Here is a 25,320-nt window from a genome sequence, read left to right as displayed (position 1 = left end):
TAGACTCTTGAGTATGCTTTGTAAACATAACGAGCTACCCAGATATTTACTCTTATCTAAGGTTTCCCACTAGATGTAAAGTTCTGAAGAGACCGTGCGGACAGCATCACTTTGATGCGCGTTGGCAGATTACAATGCAGTACCAATGCTGTTACTGATTTCCTGTCACACAATAGAGTATTAAAGAAAGCAGCATACTGTAGTGGAGACAGCACTGACCTGGGAATCCAGAGGCTTGGATTCAAGATTCCATCATGTGAAGTCTTTTCTTTTTAACATCTTTATTGGAGTATAATTGCTTTACAATGGTGTGTTAGTTTCTGCTCTATAACAAAGTGAACCAGTTATACGTATACATATATCCCCATATGTCCTCCCTCTTACGTCTTCCTCCCACCCTCCCTATCCCACCCCTCTAGTCCACCACGTGAAGTCTTGAACACATCTCTCTGGGCTTAAATTTATTCATCTCTCAAACATGAGTCACCTTCAGACCTTTGAGGTAGCCTTAAGCTCCAACATTCTAGGGCATGCTGATGGAACTGCTCACGAAGCTGGCAATGACTGATGTTATGAATGGGACACGTGCAAGTCTTACATAGCCCCTGAAATGTTCTGGCTTCCCATGTAGTATCTACAGAGTTAGACAAGCCATTAAAGAAGAAAATTTTCTTCCAACACTTGTTCTAAGGAGAACATCCACAACCGGGCAGGTTAGGGAGCAGTTTTATCCTCAGGAAAGATCAGTTACACCCAATGTTTCTTCTCTTGTGCCCTCAAGTTTCTGAGCCCAACTTCACCAAGAGGACTTCCTATATACCAACCAGGGAAGTGCTGAGCTTTTTCCATTTCAGCAATTCTGAAACATCAGCTGTTTTGCAGAGTGTGTCTTTCCTACCACTCTGTTTACCTCAACTCATAAGCAACCATGATATTCTTCCAAATTCTGGAAATCTAGAAATATGTCAGGTGTTCTAGGGTCACCTAAATAATGGCACTAAATAAGTACTGCAATATCAATGTGCTCAGTTAATACTATACTATTTTGCATTAAGATTGTTTGATTCTGGACTAAATGCAAGAAGTAACTGACCTTCAGTAGCAACATGACCTCACCAATTTTTTTTTAGAGTATGCATCCGTAAGTCTGTTAAGATTGTGGAAGCAGAAGGAACTCTGGTAGAAAGGATCTGGTCTAGTTCATCTTGTATCCTTTGCATCTAGCACAGAGAGTATAAATACTAATACACGCTTAATGTATTATTCATGTATTGAAAAAATTCAATGAATAGATGAGCAATGGTATAGCAAGTAATCAGGCAAAAACCAACAGTATAAGGATTTTAGATTTTTTAAGTAAATGCCTGTCAATTAAAACTAAAATACTTTTGCTTTTCCAGAATACAGAATTAGATTCCAACAAAACACTTTTAATAAAATAAGGCACAATGTTTGATAAGGCAAAATTCACACAGAGGGTTAATATTAGATCACATTCTTTTGTGTGTCCTGGGGGGAAAAAGGAGGTATAGAACTGAAGTAGCTTAAATACTCTTTTTAGAGCATTTACCATTACAAGGTAATACATAAATCTGATGCAATAAACTATATCTTGTTCCAAAAATAAAATGTAATTATTGAGTCACATTGCTGAGTTACATTTATTGTTATCATTGTTTAAAATATATATATACCTACAGATATAGATATTAAGTCACAAGAATGCAAATACAGAAAATTAAGAAATCAGGTAATAAAAAATAATCTGACTAAAGTAAAAGTATATATATATTTGATATCCTTTGTTGATACTTTAAAGTCCCAAGCTTTATAAAGAGTTAAAATACTGGTTATTTAAAATATTTCTCCCATTATATTTTTGTTTCTCATGAATACAAAGTGGGCTCAGAAATGCAACAGACACCAATTGCAGGCACACAGTTTGCTCCGTAATTGCTGTAAAGTGATTGTTGAGGTTAATAATCCTTCTCAGTAACACATCGTCAACCATTTAAGTTAGTGAAAGGATTCTCTTAAAACACCAGTTGTAGACAGAAGAATTAACCAATTTAGTAATGCTTTTGTTAGTACCAGCAATAGTGATGTCAAGCTTATCCCCAGTTTCTTCCCATAACTGGAATTGAAAATAAGTTTTATCCAATTTAGTCAGAGCAAAAGGAAGAATAACTTCTGTTGAATGCAGATAGTCTCTCCAACCATGGCTTTCTAGTATAATTGTATATAAATAACCTTCTTTATACTAACAAATTTTAATATTAACTAGATTGAATACTGTCCCTTACGATAAACTGAGACTGACAAGCAAGTGCTAGGTGAAAGTCTAGTAGCACCCAAATCAGTATTACCCTGTGAGTGTTCAATAATGTCATGTTTGTTGTTAGTGAACTGTTATTTTCTACATCAATTCTTAGCAAATATGAACCAAGTAGAGACATAAAAAGAATGGGGATATTTACCTGCAAAAATATTAAACCATACCCCCTTTTTAACCTGGTATTACAAAGAAAGCACAAAACATGCTAGGCCTCATGGCAATAATATCTTTATAAGATGCTATTAATATGAATTCGTTAGGAACTTGTCATCCCTTAGTGGTAGCAGATATATTTTCTTTATATGAAAGAGAATATACTTTTTCACTGATTTTATTTCAGGGACTCTAATCCTTTTATGACAGTATGCATGATTGGGATTCCTTCTCCAAAAGCCCTAGACTCAGAGACATTAGGTCTACTTTTAGTAGAAGGAGTCCTTCAGGATCACAGTCATTCTCCTTCAACTCAAAGCAAAGGGTCATGAGGCTGTCACACACAACTTATTAAATGACATAGTTCCCCAAACTTTGGCTCCAGCGAGGAAGATGTAAGGCACATACTTTCAAAGCACAACTAAAGGCACTGCTATCTTTAAAAAGATCATGACTATAATAAAAATACAAAATTGGATGCCATTAAATTCATCAGATTAATGTTATATAGTGCTTAATACAGGAACAGTGAAGGTCAAATACTTCTCTTCTGTACAGTGGGGATCAGAACAATGAATTCCAGGTCACGTTGCCTAAAACCTATACAGCAGCCTTTACTGTTGTTAAATGCTCAACACAACTTCAAAACTGACTATTTTGGACTAAATGGGGAGTGATAGTTATACTGTCATAAAATCTCTACTTTGGATGAGAAGTAAGGGAGTCATTTAGGTAAAAATTAGGTATTTCTAAATAAATGCAGCTTAACTAATTTTATATACTATACATACATATTATAACTGATAGAAAGTTCTGCCCACAGAGGGTCTTTAGAATAACTTTTTTTTTATAAACAGCTACTGCTAAAATGCTTTATAAGATCAAACTTAATTTGCAGTAATCATTTGCTTAGTATTTTTTCTCTTTTACATAGTGAAAAGGTAAACATTAACCAAAGGTGTACCACAAATTCCAGGTTAATGAGGTATTACTTTCTCCCTTTGGAAAGAGCAAGGTTGGGTGTAAGAAAATCCTATTATTTGCTGGCCCTTCATCATGGAGATATGTGGACAATCTCCCACTAGCAGAAACTGAAGAAATTTAGTGATAAACAGGCTTTCAGATGGTAGTTAGTGGGCCACTTAATTTCAAAACAATTCAGTATTACTTTAAAAAACTTTCTTGGCTCAGGGATCTCCTTGGGTGTCTGGTGCCTTCTCTTTCCCTGCCTTTTGTGGTTTTTAAAGATTTCTTTCATTTAACACTCCAGCAATCAGCCTTTCCCTTGTCTTCTTTTGTTTAAATTGGTATTTACAATGTTTGGTAGAACTGGTCTGCAGTATTACCCTGCACTAGTGTGGACTGCTTTTAACTTTACATTAGTACAAAAATTTCTCAAGTTTGAGGTACAGTTTATAATACAAGTCGTTACTTTTAAATTTGTTAACTTGAAGTTCCAAATATCAAGAATTTTAGAGTAAGAGACTCCCCCAGGAAGCATTTAGAAGTAAAATATGAACAGTAACCCTTAGACCTACCTCTACTACACAAATACAGAGAATGCTGAGAACCCTGACTGGCTTGTCCTCAGGTCAACCAATCCCTGGCACCATGGAAGCAAAACGTTATAGTAGCTAATCTTCCTATTTCCTAAAATCCTAGGACCATTTCACCAACTCAGTTTGGTGACACTGAGAGAAGTGGATTCTAGGAATAAAGATTACTAAGAATGTTCAATGTATCCATTTCAATTCCAAATATTAGCACTGAAGAATTCCATTCTAAACACATTTATGCTTTGGTTAAGTAGTTTTATCCACAGAAGTTTTGGTCACTAAAATTGTCCAAGTAGAGCAGTATCAAAAACTTACACACAAACAAGTGACTCAGCAACTAGAGAGACTTTCAATTTAAATACACAGTCAGCTGTATGACTCTGGAACTGTAACTCACTTCTGGTTAATTTCTACAGTCATCAGTTATGAAAACAGGGAAGGTAGAGAAAAGAAACAGGGGAAAGCTTAGAAATTATTAGCAGCTCAGGAAAAGTTTAGAAATTATTAGAAGCTCTTATAAAAGGTTAGGTCAAAGATAAAAAAAAGACAAAACTAACAGCTAAAAATGTAGATTTCAGTAAAAGTCACGAAAGAGAGCTGCATACTGATCAGAGATTTTCAAATGTACATATAGAGAAGCGTAACAAACATTTTGTTGAAAGACATTTTGCTGTATACAATGTATATATCTACATTACACAGCAAAGACTAGAAACTGTTTCTGGTTGGACCTATTTACATCTGTAAAAGATCAATCAGTATGTCTTCTTTCCTGGAAGCTGGCAAAGTTAAGCATCTATTTACATACCTATCTGTTTATTTCACAAAGACTAACTCTTAGAAGATTACCCAAGTTGTTACTTAGATCAAACTGGTAATTATTAGGAAGTAAACCAAGGCATTTAAGCCAGAAAAATTTGGTCCTATCAATTTGAGTATTTTACTATGAATACATTATTTTCTGTGAAAATATTTTATGTATCTTACCTAAATCACTTACAAAACACTTTCGGCTTGCCACCTAGGCACTGCCTAAATCATCTTTTATCTTTTATAATTCTGTCATATGCAGCCTGCTGTGGCTCAAATGGAGAAGTAAACAAAGACTTTTTATTACTTCTATTTTATGATATAATCACACATGTACTACTTTGCTAGGCAGTAGAAAGATACTACATTACTTCTACAGACATAGAAAATTTCTGGATCAAAAGGAAAAAAGAATCTTATTACAACAGAGTGAAGGGATTCACTCTATAGCAGCGTTTCACAACTGCAGTCATGAAACTCTCATGATGTTTCATGAATTAACATATAATAAACAAACAAACTATCCTACAGTATATTTTCTTCTAAAATAAAAAATATATGTGACAAAAACCTAACATATGTACATATCATTATTATACAACAACTTGCTTTTAGGAAATGGTGTGCCCCAGTCATGAATGCCAGAAGTCAGAAAGGAGATCATCTGATGTTCCAATGTGTTTCTGACCTTTGTATTACTCTACAGGTAGTATTTACCAACAAACCATTACGTTATTACAGATTAGTTAGCTAACGATTGCTAATGTGTGCTATGTACTTTATTTTACAATGTCAACTTACAGTTGTACTATTACTCAATTTTTACTGCATGCTAGTTAATAAAAATTTGTCATTTCTATTGGCAACTTGTGAAACCATTTTTCTGCTGTACTTTAAGGATATATTTAATACATTTAAAATATTTTATCAATATATTATTTTCAAAAAGTACTCCATGGTTAAACTTGTTTTGGAAACTGTTCTATTGTGTAAAAACACAATGACTGCTGTGCCCAATTTTATTTCACTTGTAATGTTTCTCTAGTTTTTCTTTAACATTAGAGGAAGTTACAGTTCAGTACACACAGGCAAAGGAGTCATACTGGACTGCTAAAACCTTTAAAATCATTTTCCCACTCCTTTAATGCACGACATAAAGAAGTTTCCTATCTTACATCTCTTTTCTGTTAAAAGAAATCTGACAGATTTTTCCATTAAAAACTATTATTCTGTCTTATGATGAACAGACTGATCAAGATCGTGGCCTCCCATTAATTATAAAAGTGATTTGTTTGAACAAAAAATGAAGTTAAGGTGGCTATGAGCTCAGATGTCAGATATACAGTTGTTTACCTAGTTCTGTTAAAGCATATTTTAAAGTGTTCTGCATAGTATGTCAGGTTATATAGGCTGCTCTGGTATCGTTTCTTGAATAAATTTCTAAATCCTTGTTATGATTAAGGCACTATTACAGTCATTGCTGGATTATACAAGGGTAACAACAATCATATAGAACAAAGGAGCAGAAGTGAAGAGTTTTTAAACCCCACATGAAAGTTATATCCCTTACTTTACCAGTCAGTAGCTGAGAAAGGTTTAGGTCCTATGTAACCATCTGTGAGCTTGTCTGAGTAACTCTGTAATCTAGACATATGGGTAATAAAAGAATGGAGGGCTAATCCTGTTACGGTATAGTGTTCAACCTAAACTCAAGGACAACTCTGGTAAAAATTACATCTTTGATCATTTCTATCTTCATATCAACTGTCACAAGTTACACCACTCATGATTTATTATAGCACTGCTCCTTCAGGATGTTCCATTCTGCTGTGTGATTCATGCAAAACTTGAGTGAAAACTGCAAACAATCAGCTAAATCTGAAACTGCCATTCACAGTGAATTATATTAAAAGAATCCAAACATGGAACTGGACTCATTCCTGCTGAATGGCTAGAAACACAAAATCTTTTACACCATCTCCAACTCCGTCATGGACATTTAAGATGAAGGTATGGTTTCTAGTGAACTTCCAAGTCTATTCTCTTTTCTAACCACCTCTGCTCAGTCTCTTAGTGTTTCACACCACCCTGCTCCCTTTTCAGCCAAGAAGAACTTTCTGCATTCTGTGTGCAGCCACACTGGCTTCATCTTCTGAGTCAGATTCGCTCTGGGATGTGGAGCTGTGAGAGGCAGAGCTGCAAGGGGAAGAGCATTCCGGTGAACACAGGTAGTGCATCAGGGGGAGACGGTATTTCCCACAGAAGTCCACAAATTTAATTTGTCTGACGCAGCAATCAAAGTAGACTCCTGGAGAGAAGAAGGAATAAGGACAAAGTAATCATTACAAAGCAAAGACCCACATTTTCTTTTTCAACCCTATCTCCAGCATTCTGAAGAAATGTCTTATAGTCTTCTCTTTTGAGAATCTTAAGCAGAGGTAGTGGCTGCTCCCATAATTGTTTATAGAAATACTGGAAGGTCTTAGGGATGGCAATTTGACTACAAAGAGAAGGCCAGGAGATCTATCTTAAAGGGAGCTGGCGTTAAAAGGACACTATTTACTTAGCTTGTTTTCTCTGGGTGACTTGGTGGACAGTGGTTGATGGAGATTACAGGATACCTAAAGTGCCCTTTCTCCATCCCCCAAGCCCCTCCTTGGTACTACCCTACAGTCAAGAACTTAAAAAAAAATACAAAACTCCTTTGATAATGATCTTAAAGAATTAGTTGTTACACCCAAAATTTGCAGAAAGGAGACGACTTTTAGTACCCCTGTCCTTATGTATTGGGAAGGAAAAATTAAAAGTAACACAATGCCATCCTATTTCCACAGGGTCTAAATCTACAGCTTCAAAGCTGTTTCACTACTGATCTCACTTGACTTTCATGCAATTATATATTGCTAAGTAAACTGAAACTAGTATTCAGCTCTTTTGAGTCCTAATTTAGTGCTCCTGAACTGTGGCCCTTCAGCTAAGTAAAAATACAGCTAGAGATGACAGGAAAGCAGAGGTTGCTGTTTTGCGGGCTTCCAGCTGCTCCTCCTACTAAATATTGCACATCTCTAACCCATGAAGGCTGTCACAATGGTTGCAGTATAACCGGAACCCCTAGAACCCTGCATCCCATCACCTCTCTGGAGAAGAATCTCAACCTTTATACTCTACCCAGGATTCCTCTGGCACCAACTACTCTGTGTATATCACGTAAGGGACCAAAATAAAAAGATGTGGTCCAAGCAAAGGAGAAACAATTTTTCTCCTATTTATTTATTTTTTCTGTTACTTCTCCATTAACTTTCTAATTTTTTCATCCTGTAGTAAGTTAGTATAATTCATAGTTTAAAAAGGGAAATTCATGGTATGTTACTTTGAACAATTCAGAAAAGTAGACAGATTCAGTAAACTGATCAATCAATATTAACAATAAATCCCCCCAAATGTGTTCGCTTTCTGAAGCAAATGAAAGTAATAAAATAATTATAGTTACCAAGAGCTAAAGTAGTACAATACTATCTTGTCATCTGTAAGATCTCAGACTATACAAAGGCAATATCTCACAAAACAGAAAATTACTTTTGTTTAACTCAGAGTTCAATAACTAGGGAATCTGAGGGGGAAAATGTCAATGGTTCACTTCAGATATTATCTCAAAATTTTAAGCTAATAATTTAAAAAGTATTTTTGTTCCTAAGACAAATTACACAGCAGTATATTAAAGAACTCATTAAGAAACCATTTAAGAGAGAAAAGAGACTTCTTGTAGAGATCTATTTCTAGAAAAGGATAGGTTCCAAGAGATTAGATACAGACTATGAAGCCTGAAGGTCTGGTGTGAGTGTTGTCTCTTGCCACTGTTCAAGCCAACTTCAGAAGGAGAGTCACAGAGAAAATCTAAGTACTTCTAACTTGGCACGGCAGTCTCTACTTCTAAAAGTAAATGGCCAGAAATGGCCCAGAGTAGTGTCATTTTTCTTTTTTAAACTAGTAGTATCTTTTTTACCTTTTAATATTCTTTGAGAAACTTAAATCACCTTCTCTCTGTTTAACGTTATAATAGTTTTCAAGGCCTGACGGGACATCTGGGGAAAACTTCAGCTGGCTCTGATCATATTTATGCAGCATTTCCCTGGCACCTACAATTATCCTACAATAATAAAAACCTTTCTCTACTCCCATTAAATTGGATTTTTTAAAAAGTAGTCTTTTATGAGGGAGCCAAAATAAAATGACCTGCTATCATTCACCAACTCCCCTCCACACACTCTGGCACTTCAGGCCCTTCATAATCTGGCCTCAATGTATCTTTTACTCTTCTTTCATTACTCCCTTAACTGTACATTTGAGCCAAATTATTACTCATCCAACATTCTGCCCCATATTGTTTTGTTTCCAATTTTACTCTCTCCATCTGAAAAGTTTTCTATCCTCAATCAAACCATATCAAAATTCAACTCATACTTCAAGAACTGTCTCATCTTTTCCAGATCTAATAAATGTGCTCTCTTCCTCCTTTGATTTCCAACAGTATTTTGGATTCCTACTTTACACTGTCTTACATTATATTATTTGTTTAGTTCTCTCTAAATGCTCTAAACTCAAGAAATTTTGAAGCATGGATTTAAAAGAATATAAAATTCCAGGGTACATTCTGAAACTGGCACACATTCAGCCTATTCTCATACACCTTGAATTGTACTCTATAAAGGTACCTGATACTCAGAATGGTGAGTCTAAGAAAATGTCCTTCAAATAAATATGAAAGGTGGCCAAACATTTTAGAGACTCTTCTAAAGCAATTAGAACTGTTTATGCTTTCTTTCTGTTTCCTCTCATGTTACCAATTTACCTTACCCTATGACAGTTCCAAGAAAGATGAGACTTTCTGGGTATTTTCCCTGTGTATGAATCCTGAAGTACCATGAAAAGAATAAATAAGGAAAGAAAGAAGAAAAGGAGGGAGGGAAGGAAGGAGGAAGGAAGGAAGGAAGGAAGGAAGGAAGGAAGGAAGGAAGGAACGAACCCAGAGAGGGTGAAATGTCTTACTTTCTGGTAAAAGGGTGAAAGAATAAGGCAAACAGAACAGAGACAAACTGCCTTTCTCTGAAAGAAACCAGCTAATTAAAACAACATTTAGATAATTAATTTAAAAGTAACTAAATGAATGGGAAACAAGGACACTGAATTAACTTACCTCCACACTTTGGGTTTGGGCAATTGCTGGCTAAACTCAAGTATCTAAGAAGATTCCCAGGAAGATCATAGGGAGTATAGGAAATATTTCGAATTTTAATGGTCCGTGCAGCTAACTCCAGGAGAGTTGGAGGATCATAGGTTAAATCTCTAACAAAACGAACAACCAATGGATTTCCTCGCAAACTCAATTCTTCCAAATGAATAAGGTTGAGGATCTCTCGAGGCAGGTATGTCAGCAAGTTATTGTGAAGACTGAGGGAACGAAGTGAATGCAACCTAGAATGAATGCAATACAAGAATCAACCGCCATAAGCAAGAAAACTACTCAGAAAGTTAAGGGAAGGACTCAATTTCCCCGTAAGAATGAGCAATTAAGATTAAGGTCAATGGAAGTAAAATTAAAAGGTGCTGAAACTAAATTAGAGCCCATACTTGTATATATTCATGAAGGACTTTGCCCATGGAATCTTAGAGAGCTTAAAATACTTAGAGAGTATTCTGATGTGTTAGCTGACATAAATGCTAGATTTAAAGGGGTTTTTTTTGGCATGTTTTATCATTCAGATACCTAAAAAAGGAAAGATTTCAAATGCAACAGGAATCAAGATCCTTCACATTATCTCATTAGGATAGGAATGCTTCATATCAAATATAAATCAATAAAATCCCATACAACCTTGGGGAATCTATGCCAAAGTAATACTCTATTTTTGATTACAGAAAAGAGGCTCAACAACTATGGAAAACAGTATGGAGGTTCCTCAAAAAACTAAAAATAGAGTTGCTATATGATCCAACAATCACACTCCTGAACATATATTCAGACAAAACTATAATTCAAAAAGATACATGCACACCTATGTTCATAGCAGCACTATTTGCAATAGCAAAGACATGGAAACAACCTAAATGACCATCGACAGATGACTGGATAAAGAAGATGTGGTATAAATACACAATGGAATACTACTCAGCCATATAAAAGAATGAAATAATGTCATTTGCAGAAACATGGATGGACCTGGAGATTATCATACTAAGTGAAGTAAGACAAACAGAAAGACAAACACCATATGATAACACTTACATGTGGAATCTAAAATACGACACAAATGAACCTACCTACAAAACAGAAACAGACTCACAGACACAGAGAACAGACTTCTGGTTGCCAAGGACAAGGATGGGGTGAGGGAGGGAAGGATTGGGAGTTTGGGATTAGCAAATGCAAACTATTATATATAGGATGGATAAACAACAAAGTCATACTGTATAGCACAGGGAGCTATATTCAATATTCTGTGATAAACCATAACAGAATAGAATAGGAAAAAATATATTTATGTATAACTGAATCACTTTACAGCAGAAATACAACACTGTAAATCAACTATATGTCAATAAAATTTTTAAAAAATAATAAATTTAAAAAAAGAAAAGAGGCTCAACGATTATGAGGAATATATCAAGAGCATTTAAAAGTAAAATCAAAAATAAGCCACCCAATTCATAACACACCTCAGAACTTTCATTCTCATGTATCATTTACTTTGAGAACACTTAATTCTTTTCCACATACAAATCATGTGGGTGAATGCAGGATGATAATTCCTAAGCATGTATCTCTGTGTGTACATAAACTGTCTGAAAATACTCACTGTGAAAGCTGAGGAGGCACACTTTGGATTTTGTTGTCACATAATACCAAGTAATTTAGAGAAGGCAAATTTCCTAATTCTGGCGGGATTTCTTTGATGAAGTTTCCTCCAAGATATAAACACTCTAAACTGCAAAAATAAATGAAAAAAACAAAAAAAACACAAAATTTGAACAAGTACCCCATTATCTTTATTACAATGAACACGTATCATTTATTCATTCAGCAAATGTTTTACTCAGGCTTTCTATGTGCTATACAGTCTCTGGAGGAATAATGCAATCTTCAGGGAGCTTATATTATAGGTAAGCAGACAGGTAAGCAGACAAGACACACCAATGTTAGACAATTTTATAATTAAATGCAAAACAAGGTCCCAAATAAGCATAACATGATTAAAATACCAAAATAAGCAGAACAATCCATAAATGATATAGGAGTTTAAAAAGTAGAGAAATAAAAAAAAATACATTAGTTCTGATTGGAAAGGCTCCCAAAAGTGTTGTGACTTCAGCTGGACTATGAATTTAGCCCATTTAGGGTAGGAGGAAAGAGGACCTTCAGGTCAGAAGAAGGGTTTTTATGGGATAATGAGTATACCTTTTAACACATAAGAAGAGAATTCATGTTGAGGAACCCAGAGATAACAGCTGGATAAAGGCCAAATTACAGGAGCCCTGTATTCATGCTGGTGGGTTTGGACTCAATGCGTTACTAGGCAATGGGAAGGGGAAAACCACTAGCTTTTTTTTTGAAGAGTGGAAAAACACAGCTGAAGTCTGTTTCTTCTTTGCTCTTATTATGGCAAATGCAGTCTTCAGAGGCTAACTAAATAAAGTATGTAAAACTGACCACTATTATGAAATTAAAGTTCCAGATAATTATCCTGTTTCCTAATAATAAGTTAACAACATTTTAGACATAGCATATATTGCATCAAAATGTACTGCTACTCCTTGTGGTGATGACTGTAGAAAGGCTCTCTCCAAAAGATTTTTTCAGGTGATGGGGGGGATGGCAGAATCAGTTCTTACTACATAAATATCAATGAAATGTATACATATAGATCTTTCCCATAACTATGTTACTTTTGTCTTCCTGTTAAATCTGCTCAGTAAACATTATCATTCTTTTAAGACACCTTTAAATGTAGGGAAAAACAGCTTACTAAACTGTTACCCAAACTTCCAGGATAAGAATTAACTGGGAGGGCTTCCCTGGTGGCGCAGTGGTTGAGAATCTGCCTGCCAATGCAGGGGACACGGGTTCGAGCCCTGGTCTGGGAAGATCCCACATGCTGCGGAGCAACTGGGCCCGTGAGCCACAGCTACTGAGCCTGCGCGTCTGGAGCCCGTGCTCCGCAACAAGAGAGGCCGCGATAGTGAGAGGCCCGCGCATCGCGATGAAGAGTGGCCCCCGCTCGCTGCAACTAGAGAAAGCCCTCGCATGGAAACGAAGACCCAACACAGCCAAAAATAAATAATAAATAAATAATAATAAATAAAAATTAAAAAAAAAAAAGAATTAACTGGGATACTTCTAAAGCTACAAAATCTAGGCCCTGCTCAGATCCAGTAAATCAGAGTTCCAGGGGAAGGGTCTGAGAAGTGGCAGATTTTAGGGTACAAGCTGTAATGTTAAAAGAAAAAGCCAAATTACCCTGCAGAGTTATAGCTAACTACAATCCACAATTCACATTTAAGAGCACTCTTTACCCTACAGCCCTGCCAACACTTAATATCATCACCTGCTTTAACGTTTTTATTCTACTTTTTACTATTTAGCTGGTGTGAAAAATGATACCATTCTGTACTAGTAATCTCTAATTATTAGTGACGTTTAGCATCTTTTTATGTTTTGACCATTCGTACATCTTTAGAGAACTGCGTTTCTAACCTTTACCCATTTTTCTCATGGGTTATATGGCTTTCTCTTAGTTTGCTGAGAGCTTTGTTGTTGTTAAACATATGTTCTGCATAACCTTACTCCTCTGTGGTCTAAAGTGTGGTCTATCTTTGTTCACATTTTATATGTGTAAAAAGAATGTGTAGTTATTAGGATTCAGCTTGTTAGCTGTGCAATTCAAATTTTTTATAGTCTCTCATTATTCCACTTTCTTACTCTGGTGGTTAGTTTCCTACCAGAACCATGGTTTTCCCTTTATAGTTCTGTCAATTTTTGCTCTCTTTCTCCTCAAAATATGGAAGCTATATTGAAGATACATTCAGGTTCATGATGGTTAAAACTTCTTGTTGCATAGTTCCTTAATTCACATGAAGCATTTCTCATTCTTCCTTCTAATCCATTTTGCCGTAAAATCTATTGCCTCTGATTATCAATACTGCCTACCTGTTTTTGTTAGTATTTATTTAATCCTAGCTCCACCATTTACCAGTATGAGAACTTGGGCCCATTACTAAATCTCATTATGCCCCAGTTTCCTCTTCTTTAAAATTGAATAACATTACTATATATCATATAGTCAATAAATATGAACTAGGCACCGACCATGTGCCAGGCACTATTCCAGGGAATATAATGTAAATAAGACCAAGTTCTTGACCTTAAGAAGCCTACATTTTAGTGAGAGAGACAGTAAATCAATGAATGTATATATATTATGCCAAATAGCTTTAAGTGCTACAAAGAAAAACGGAGATAATCAGATGTTGATGGAAGTGATACTGTAGAGAGGGTGGTCAGAAAAGGTTTCTCTTAGGAGATGACACTTGAACAGAGATCTGAAGAAATGACTGAGTACAAATCCCTGCAGTGGAAAAAAGCTTGGTGTGCTGTGAAAGAGCAACACAGCCAGCATGGGTACATCAGGGTGACAGGGGTGGGGAGAATGGTGGTCAGAGAAGTTAGAAAGGTAGCCTGGGAAAGCCAGATCACAGAGGGCCCTTCAGGCCTTAGCAAGGATTCTGAATTTATCCTAGGTAGAAGGGGTTTGAACAAAGGCCAGTTGTATAACTTGACTTACACTTTAGAAGGATCACTTTGGTTACTGTTTGGAAAACAGCAGGAGAAGTGGCAGGGACAGGCGAGTGCAATGGGAGGAGTGGAAGCAGGAAGACCAGACTGGAGCCTAAGGCAGTTGAGTCCAGATATGAAATGATAGAGATTTGCTTCGTACATCTTTTTCTACCCCTTAACTTTAAACATATTGGGGTATTTCTATTTTAAGTGTAACTCTTGTAAACAGTGCACAACTTGATTGTTGATATATCTGCACTTGTGTTTTCTTTACCATGCTGTATCTCAATATCTTTTTCTCTTCTGTCTGCCTTCTGTTGTGTTCATCAAGTTTCCTTTTGTCCCACTCCCTCTATTATTTTGAACTGCACATGCTACATATATTTTGCTAGTAGTTACCCCTTCAATTTCCTTTGCTCTCCCTCTCACTCCCATATACACAACCATGCTCACTTCTCTGTCATCTTCATATCATCATCTAGGATTAGCTCTACCTTGATTTGAAAATAAATTGAAATTTATTTATTCCCAATCAATAATTATTCAGAGTCATCAATATGTTTTACCAATTTCTCCGTTCACCACTGTTTTTGGCACTTGCTATTTCTTTTAAAGTTCATTTTTCTTGGAGTACATCCTGTAGAAGTTCTTTCAGTAAGGACTCACAGTTGTTAATCTTTGAGTCCTTTGTCTCTGACGTTCTTATTTTTTCCCTTCACACCTGAATAATAGCTTGGCTGGGCATAAAATTCTAGGTTGACAGTTACTTTTCCTTACCAGGAGGAAGATACTGTTCTACTATCTTATTACAGCCCATATTCCTTTGTAGGTAATCTGCTTTTTTTCTTATTAGGAGTTTTTAGGGTCTTCTTTCTTTATCCTTCTTGTTCTAGTTTTATTATGATGTGTCAAGATACCAGTTCAGAGTGCTCTCTTTCTTTAATCATGGGAAATTCTCAGCTACTATTACTTCTGGTATTGCCTTTCCTACATCCTCTCTATTCTCTTTCTGAAATTCCTAGCAAACAGCACTTTGAACTTCAGGGTCTATTTTCCATTTCTCTATACATTTCTTTCATACGTTCCATTTCTTGATTTTTTTGTGCTGCATTCCAGAATGCCTCAGTAAGATCTTTTAGCTTACTGATTCACTATGCATCAGCTGACTCCAGTCTACCATTCAGCCCACTGAGTTCCTAATTGTGTATTTTTATTTCTAGAAATTCCAATTGGGGTTTTCATAGTTGTCAGTTTTAAAACTTCTTATTCTTGTTTCACTGATGAAGTTCCCTCCTTTATCTCTCTTAAGTTAGGAAACAAACTTATTTTAAAGTCCTTTATAGATGACCTTTATACATATTTTCTCAGATACAATTACTTCCATTTGTTGACTTTCTTATCTGTATTTCATAATCTCAGCCTTCCTTGATGTGTGGTGATTCAAAAAGCCAATATGAATCTGAAGTTTTGTCATTTTAAAAATATATTGATACTCTCCTTTCTATTTCTTATTGTGTAAATCTTTTCAAGACTGCATTTCTCTCTTTAGACTTACAATGCTCAGTAAAAGTAGGCAGAACACTTAACCCTGATAGACTATTTTTTTCTCCTTAAAGGATTACCTTGTAGCAAATATCAATGGTCTGGATACAAAACTGAATTCCCCTACGTATAAGTGTTTAAACACTGGTGAAAAAGGTTCCTAGGCAGGATTTTTTGATCTTACAGATTATGGTATAAGTTACTGCTCAGTTACTGAGAAATTTCTATTTTTCAATGATGAGAGCTACTAGAATAGAATAGAATAGAGTAGAGTAGAAAAGAATATTTGGAGTCCAAAACAGAAACTTCTCTGGAAAAAAAACAATTCTAATGAGACCGTTGAGAAAAATTTTTAGCAAACTTGGAAGTCCTTTTATAAAGGATTCAATAGTTACATAACAACTTGCAATTTAGCCTAGTGAGGGAGAAAAGAAAAGAAAGTGATGAAAGGGAAGAGTGAGTCTGAGAGCAAATTTGCCCTTTCTATATGGTTAAGTCAGGAACCAAGAGAAACTAGTGTCTGGTGGTCAGTCACTACTCAATGTCTTCTCTCAGTGATTTGGAGTTGGTGGGGAGGTAAACAGACAGAAAGGACGCCAAACCTTAGCTGTTACTATGACTTTGGCAGAGAAAGATCTGATGTTCTAAAATATAACCAAGTTCATGACTTCAAACCATATAAATCTCTTCTGCAGCTGATGGGTATCACTAATTAGAGCATACAACCAGCATATTAAATTTACATTTTCAGGCTTATGTACCACTTTGAAACTCATAATTTCCAAAGTTCTTGGACTTAAAGCCTTTCAATGATTTGTGGGAATTAAATTTCTAAAACACACTCTACTGTTTCCAAACATGCTTTTCTATAAAGAGAAATGAAATTATTGTTGAATTTAAAGCAAAACTGTAGTGTTTAAAAGTTCTTGTATTTGTCAAAATTGCACCTCTGTTAATCAGACTTGAAACAATTCTATTCTTTTGATGTTTGACAAATACAAAAAACATGAAAATCATTCACAAAATTTAGAGAAGAATCTTCCTTTCTTTTTTGTTTAAGGTTAACAGACCAACCTTAAGTTTGTTTTCTGAAAAGTATCTCACCTCTCCAATCCTTAGGGATACTGAAGTGGGTACCTTTCCTATAGGAAGGGCCAGTGACCCACTGGAAAAATACATTAGGGTCCACTTAGTGCCAATCAACTTAACCACAGGTGTAAGCAAAAAATGTTTTGCTTCTCCACCCAAACATTAAATATAACAAAAATATACATGAGTCCCATGTTATGGCTGGTTAAAGGGAGATGGAATTAAAGTGAGACAGGTTTGTACCTAAAGAGGCAGAAAATAGAAAATAAGAGAAACACAGAAAGATAAGAACCATACATTTGTGGATAAAGTAGTTTTCTTGAGGCAGCATCCCCATACTAAATCATTTTCAAATATACTCACTACAGGATTTTAAAGTCCATTATACATTCAAAAGTAGAAGCACAAATGAAGGAATCATCTCTTGGTTCTTGCCCCAGCCTAAGGCATTGAAAGAAGTCAGAAGGAAGAATTGAGAGCCAGAGAAAAACTCAATATGTGACTCTAAACGGGGAAAAGAGTTTTTATTTAAACTTTACTGCTGCATTCTATTTATCATCTGGTTGAGTCGTCTCTTTTGTAAGATATCAACCTATTGCACACTAGCTTCAAAACAGTCCAGGACATTAATATTTAGCTTTTATTTCCATCACAATTCTCATATCTTTAATTTCTAAAACCACATCAGGCAGACAGTGAAAGAGGGGTCATGAACAGAAAAAGGAAGGAAATCTTTTCTTACTTGAGAAGAAAAGATTGTGGGGAATGGTACCAACGAAACTCACCTGTGCTCAAACCTACTCTCCCCATGTCTAGCATCCTGGATGCCAAAATATCCTCGAGCTTTTGTTTTCTTTAACAAAGTCTATTACCCGTTGGGTGATAAGTTATTAAGCTCTTCCTCAGTTAATGTCTGAGCTAGTTGAGAGGAATAAAAGTTAAGAGTTCAGAAAAAGAAACAGGTCAAAATATGAATTACACCTACTTTTCCAACACTGTAAGAACAAAACCAAGTTTGTCCATCTACTAGCTAAACAGTTATTATACCTACTTGCTGAAGAAGAACCTCCTATTTTGATGGAAAGAACCTACATCCACAACCTCATGATTCACACTGAGCCTAATTTACTCAAGGGGAATGAAGTTAATCATAAAAATAAGATTTTCACCATCTACTTGTTATACTTTAAAATCATCTTTCAAAAACCACTTTTCAAAAATTTTACCACCAGGGAAAAGGCTCAACAGAATACAGAAAATATACATGAAAATACCCTGATAAATCTGGAGGATCAAATACACCAATTAAGCTAGGAGTATTTATTTGTTATTCCCTCCTGGAAGGATGGAGGGTGAGGAGAAAGGGGACCTCTATATGGATTATATACTCCGCATTATTATTATTATTTTTTTTAAAGCCTTATTCTTTTAAATTTTATTTATTTATTTATGGCTGTGTTGGATCTTCGTTTCTGTGCGAGGGCTTTCTCCAGTTGTGGCAAGTGGGGGCCTCTCACTATCGCGGCCTCTCTTGCCGCGGAGCACAGGCTCCAGACGCGCAGGCTCAGTAATTGTGGCTCACGGGCCCAGCTGCTCTGCGGCATGTGGGATCTTCCCAGACCAGGGCTCGAACCCGTGTCCCCTGCATTGGCAGGCAGACTCCCAACCACTGCGCCACCAGGGAAGCCCTCCGCATTATTTTTTAAACTGCTGTTAAAGAGGGTAGAAGATTCCAAATGCTCAGAAACACCTCACTTGGTTTTAAAAGCAACATGGCATAATAAACAATATTCATCAATGTTACCAATGAGGTCTAGGGACTCCACGTATATTCTAAGAGAAGATGGTGTTCTTGGGCAGGTACCTTAGGGTTTGAGTAACTGAACCTCTACCTCTACATTTTTGAAGCTTTAATGTATTATTTTAGTAGTAAGCAGTAAGTAGTAAGCAGCCTTTGAGGGTTGAAGCACATGAATCTCCCTGTCACTATTTGGCCTCAAGCAAGTTACTGATACTAAATCTGTTTCTTCGTCTGTAAAAAGAAGGGGGTGACTCAGGCCAATTGCCTAGGCTGTCTCTACTTCTAAGAGTATATTTCTACATGACCCTTTCAGCCTACATTCAACTAGAGTTTATATTTGGAGCATATATCCTAAACCTTTACTGATTCTTATCAGTAAAGAGAAATAGAGCAGACAACTGAAGAATGAAAACAATGACATAAAAGAGCCTACATACAATTGGAGACAAAGGTACAATGACCCAAAACCATAGTAAACAGCCCAGAAAATCAGGTCAATCAGGAAAATGGCTTTAGCCAATCCTCCTGATCACATATTCAACAGAACAGAAGTCAGAAGAATTAGGTTCTAGCCCTTACTCTGTCACTGTGGAAAATTCATGGGTTTGAAGTCAGAGATCCAGTTTGATCCAAAGGTCAAATCCAGTTCTACCACTCACTGGCTTTGTGATCTTAAGACTACTTCTCAGGGCCTCAGTTTCTTCTTCTCATGTCACAGAGTCATTGTGAAAATTAAAAAGCATATTTAGAGGATCTACCACAGGGCCTACTGCATTGTAAGGACTCAATAAATGGGATTTTTGCCTACCTTTCTCCCCATGTGATGGTAATATTTGCTCTAAGTTTTTCTTAGTATATTAAAAAAATTCAAATGAGAATGTTGGCATTAACATCAAAATTAGAAGGAACTAAGGCTTGACAATTTTACATCTAAATCTCTCTCCAACCCTTCTATCAATATTTCTTTCTATCTCTCCTAGCATCACCCTGGTATAAACTACCATCACCTCTCATTCTACTAGAATAGCCTCCTTCCATCCAGCCTTCAAAATGTCTTCTCATCTCTCCACCTGCTCCCCCCTACATTCTTGCACAGCAACAAGACAGATGTGCTTTTTAAAAACTCTTCCATGCGTACTTAGAATAAAATTCAAGCTTTACCATGGCCTTCAAGATATGACATAGCCTGAGATCTGGTCCAAGTTTATATTTGCTACTTTCCCTCTTGGTCACTTCCTCACCATGCTCTAGTACAATGTCCTCCTTTCAAAATGTTGGCCTTCAGTCCTTCTTGTCTCTGGGTTTTCATGTGCGCTGTTCCTTCAATCTGGACTGATCCCATCCCACCCTCTCCTGGTTAATTCTTACTCTTCCTTTAAAAGCTCAATTCAAATATTACTTGCTCAAAGACCAAACTAAGTTACTTTGTTTCAAGGCACTCTGTACTTCTTCACAGAACTTATAACAACTGTAATTAAATAATAAAGTTAACAGGTGTTTAATGTCTCCTCTGTTAGAATGCTCCATGAGGGCAGGATCCCGTTCACCACTGTATCCCCAGCACCTAGGACAGTGCCTAACACTGGGTAGGTACTCAATAAAAATCTGTTGGTGAGTAAACAAAGGGACATCTTGTCCAAATGCCTCATTTAGCTGATTAGGAAGCTGTAGTCAGGATATGTTAAAGCGACTTGCGTAAGGCTGGGACACCAAGAGTTCTTTTTTTTTTTTTTTTAACAATAATAAACATTTATTTAGTGCTTATTACATGTCAAGCATAGGTTTAGACTCATTACTTTTTTTTTTTAACATCTTTATTGGAGTATAATTGCTTTACAATGGTGTGTTAGTTTCTGCTTTATAACAAAGTGAATCAGTTATACATATACATATGTTCCCATATCTCTTCCCTCTTGCGTCTCCCTCCCTCCCACCCTCCCTATCCCACTCCTCTAGGTGGTCACAAAGCACCGAGCTGATCTCCCTGTGCTATGCGGCTGCGTCCCACTTGCTATCTATTTTACGTTTGGTAGTGTACATATGTCCATGCCACTCTCTCACTTTGTCACAGCTTACCCTTCCCCCTCCCCATATCCTCAAGTCCATTCTCTAGTAGGTCTGTGTCTTTACTCCCGTCTTGCCCCTAGGTTCTTCAGGACTTTTTTTTTTAAAGATTCCATATATATATGTTAGCATACGGTATTTGTTTTTCTCTTTCTGACTTACTTCACTCTGTATGACAAACTCTAGGTCCATCCACCTCATTGCAAATAACTCAATTTTGTTTCTTTTTATGGCTGAGTAATATTCCATTGTATATATGTGCCACATCTTCTTTATCCATTCATATGTTCATGGACACTTAGGTTGCTTCCATGTCCTGGCTCTTGTAAACAGAGCTGCAATGAACATTTTGGTACATGACTCTTTTTGAATTATGGTCTTCTCAGGGTATATGCTCAGTAGTGGGATTGCTGGGTCGTATGGTAGTTCTATTTTTAGTTTTTTAAGGAACTTCCATACTGTTCTCCATAGTGGCTGTATCAATTTACATTCCCACCAACAGTGCAAGAGGGTTCCCTTTTCTCCACACCCTCTCCAGCATTTATTGTTTCTAGATTTTTTGATGATGGCCATTCTGACCGGTGTGAGATGATATCTCATTGTAGTTTTGATTTGCATTTCTCTAATGATTAATGATGTTGAGCATTCTTTCATGTGTTTGTTGGCAATCTGTATACCTTCTTTGGAAAAATGTCTATTTAGGTCTTCTGCCCATTTCTGGATTGGGTTGTTTGTTTTTTTGATATTGAATAGCATGAGCTGCTTGTAAATTTTGGAGATTAATCCTTCATCAGCTGTTTCATTTGCAAATATTTTCTCCCATTCTGAGGGTTGTCTTTTCGTTTTGTTTATGGTTTCCTTTGCTCTTATTCTCAGGTCAATATTCTTTTCACTACACTTAACTCTGAGGTCCCTTTCAGCTCTAATATTCTGTTATCTCAGAAAATTCAATAAAGGATGTGAAAATATTTTACAGATGGAAGATTCTGTTTTTTCACTTTGGACAATACACTTGCTCTTACTTTATTTCTCACTCCCCTGCAGGGCACCTTTAGGGGACTTTGGTTACCCTTCTTCCATTTAATTCAACATATATTTACCGAACAATCTAGTAGATGAGGCAGACCTGTAGGCCAGGAATTATAATCAATAAGTGCAATGGCAGGGTGAATGAGGTACAGAAGAAGTACAGTTTAGGCAATAATTAACTGTTGTCCAAAAAGCAGTAAAGAAAGGAAACAAAGAAATGACCCTTAAAACAGGTTTTGAATGATGAACACGAGTTTGCCAGAAGTAAGCAACATTCCAGACAAAGGGAACAGCAATACAGAGGCATTGTATCAATTCAACACATATTTAGTCAGTGCCTACAAGGTGCTGGTAAAGTGCACAGCTCAGTGAATTCCACAAATGGTTTTGCTGGTATCGCTACAGAGAAGATGGAGCAGGAAATGTAGTGGAAAGCAAGGATCAGATCGGAGTAACTTGTCTGTCACGCTACAAGACATAAATTTGATCTACAGGCATGGAAAACCACCCAAGACTTCGGAGCAAGGAAGGAACCGTCGGAGCAAGGTTGCAAGGAGCAACCTCATATTTACATTTGTTTGAGTATGTACTCAGTTCGGATCACTCCATCAGACCCCAAAAGACGACAGAAAAACTGCCTCGAAGATCTGCACGGGGCAAACACAACAAACCAAATGCTGTCACGACCACGATCTTATTAGATCTTCACTACAACTCGTTGAGTTGGCAGGGCAATACTCACAGCCAAAGAGTTGAAGAAGAGCCTAGACTAAGACAAGTACGTGACGACCGAACGGCGCCCCAAGACCAGAGGCGGGGTCCCGGGGCTCCCGGACACCGCCCCGGGCCTCCCTACTCTCAGGCAGGCACCCGCTCACCTCCTCAAGTTCTCGATCTCGGCTGGAATGTTCTGAAGCTGGTTGCCGCCGAGGCTGAGGGTCTGCAGCGCGCGCAGATCCAGCAGCGAGGCTGGAACCTCTTGGAAGCAGTTCCCGCTAAGGTTGAGCACCTGGAGGCTGCGGCAGAGCGGCGACTGGGCCAGGCCCTTGGGCAACGCGCCGGGCCCGCCGAGCCGGTTGTTCTTGGCCAGCAGCGTGCGCAGGCCGCGCAGCGCCAGCAGCTCCGGCCCCAACGCGGTCAACGCGTTGCCGCTCACGTCCAACAGCTGGAGGTGCGGAAAGCCGCTGCCCAGCGCCCGCGGCAGCGACACCAGACGGTTGTGCGGCAGCAGCAGCCGCAGCAGCGCCTCCCGCGCGCCGCGCCGCTCCTCGCCCCGCGCCTCCAGCTCCGACTCCAGGGTCTCGGGGGACACGCTGAGGCGGGACAAGTTCAGTTCGGCCTCCCCGGCCGTGGCCACCACCGCTCCGGTCTCCTCCATCCCGGCCGCCGCAGAGCGCCGCGCGCCACCCACAGGCCGGGAGCTCCGCGGCGCCCCGGAACCTGAACCAAGCGCTGCGTCGGAAGTGGCGTGGGTGGGCGGGCGGGCGCGCGCGCGCGCGCGCTAACCCCGCGCGCCCCCGCCGAGTCACGCGACGCGAGACGGCGGGGTGCGCGCGCCGCTCGGGGGCCGGGCTGCGCCGCTTGGGGGCCGGGCTCCGCCTCACGCGGCCCTCTGCTCGGACCGGGCGTGCCGGTGGGGGCGGAGACCCGGCGGTCCTTAGTTACTCTCTGAACGCGGCCGGGTTTGGGCAGCCGCGGTTTATGGTCCCTGGAGTCTGGTGACCTGTCCCCGGAGTCCAGGACCGCCTCGGTAAACAGCCCGAGGACAGTTTTGTTATTTGGCTTTGAGGGTTCGCGTGTCACGGTGCCCCGCCCTCTTGGTTTCCAGTTTAGGAGTGGGGCCCTTGGTCTGCGGGATTAAGCAAGAACACAGGAATTTAGTGGTGATTCAGCTCCATGACAGCAAGACCCAGGAATTTCAAGTCCCGGGATTAACCAAGCCGACTTTGAAGTGCGAAGGCAGCTGGACTAGAAATCAGAACTCTTGGATCTTACCTCGGGTTCAGCTGTTAAATAGCCTTGTTTCCTCGGACGTGGGATTTGATTTCAGTTTCTCCATCCATAAAATATGGATAATCCTTGCCCTGCTTGCCCTACAGCATTTTTTTTAAAAGAAGCGTTTTAAAAGGAGTGTGTCAAATAAGGACGTTTCGCCATTTTAGCTGTAGAAGCACTTCTGTGGTTTTTTGGTTTAAGTTTTAGTGGCTAGAAATGAATTTGGGAGCCATGGAGAAGTTTTCGTTAATTTGAGATAGCTCAGATTAATTGATCAGTTTAAAAACGCAGAAAGCATTGAGATTTTAGTTCAGGTTAAAACTACAATTTAACTGGGAAAATCCGCATTCTGGCTTTAACTCAGTACTTCTAATTAACATTTTCTTCCTTGCCCTAAATTCAGTCTTTTCTGAAATTACTTTTTATAATTTTGGAAAGTCATTACTAGAAATGAAAATATTCAGCGTATTTTTTACAAAGTCATGCACAAAAACGTTAAAAGATTGTGTATAACCGATGCCATTAAATTGCTTTCTTCCTAAAAAGGAGGATAAATAACTTTTTTCTTGCTAGTTATTAGTGTGAGAAACTTTATGCTTCTTACCCCCCCGCCAAACTTCACCTTAATTTCTGATTGAGTTATAGCTGTGGGAGGTTACACATTGTGAGTTTAAACCAGGGATGGAATGTTTTTAAAACCGCTGGAGTGTCCTGAATTTGAAGCCTGTTTTGAAAGGGCCCTTTTAAAAATGAGACCTTCCTTATTTTGGATCAAGATTACATTCTGGCAGGAACCTAATATGTGAAAATTGCAAATGTGTAAAGTAATACAGTTTTATGCTTTTAAAAATGTGTATGTGTCTGTGATAAAAATAAACTGACGGGAATGTAATGTAAAATGAGAAAACATAATTCAAATTTGATTCAGAAATAGAGTTAAGGTCACAAATCGGTGAAATTAAGGGGGAAGAGATAGAAATAGTCTCAATATTAGAGAATGAAGCTACCTGGTAGAAAGTTTTGAAGATATGTTGAGAGTAATGGGAGGATTCCCTCCCCCCCACCCCATTGCTCATTATAAGAACCCTCTCTATCTCAGCTACCATGGGTGCATCTC

The 25,320-nt window shown here is 38.0% G+C and overlaps 1 protein-coding gene across 1 annotated transcript; it reads right to left on the bottom strand.

The window, feature by feature from the left end:
- Positions 1-1,409: 1,409 nt before the first annotated feature.
- Positions 1,410-25,138, bottom strand: LRRC58 (leucine rich repeat containing 58). The gene is made up of 4 exons (XM_082460084.1): positions 23,087-25,138; positions 11,709-11,837; positions 10,049-10,326; positions 1,410-7,162 (listed from the first exon to the last, which is right to left on the bottom strand). The coding sequence occupies exons 1-4, from the start codon at positions 23,584-23,586 to the stop codon at positions 6,954-6,956; spliced, it is 1,116 nt and encodes a 371-aa protein (XP_082316210.1). The 5' UTR covers positions 23,587-25,138; the 3' UTR covers positions 1,410-6,953.
- Between the last annotated feature and the right edge of the window lie 182 nt (positions 25,139-25,320).

The sequence above is a fragment of the Balaenoptera physalus genome (assembly GCF_965194825.1).
Source record: "Balaenoptera physalus genome assembly, chromosome: 4".
Lineage (NCBI taxonomy): Eukaryota > Metazoa > Chordata > Mammalia > Artiodactyla > Balaenopteridae > Balaenoptera > Balaenoptera physalus.
The sequence above is the reverse complement of the archived record's forward strand: the minus strand, read 5'-3'. Positions and strand labels throughout refer to the sequence as shown.

Bases quoted from the DNA above. Each gene is read 5' to 3' on its own strand.
- LRRC58 (XM_082460084.1), bottom strand. From the start codon at position 23,586: ATGGAGGAGACCGGAGCGGTGGTGGCCACGGCCGGGGAGGCCGAACTG. The intron at 11,838-23,086 runs GTGAGCGGGTGC...TTATTTTTGCAG, and splicing joins GAGATCGAGAACTTGAGGAG to TTTAGAGTGTTTATATCTTG. The intron at 7,163-10,048 runs GTAAGTTAATTC...TCTTCTCTCCAG, and splicing joins CCCAAACCCAAAGTGTGGAG to GAGTCTACTTTGATTGCTGC.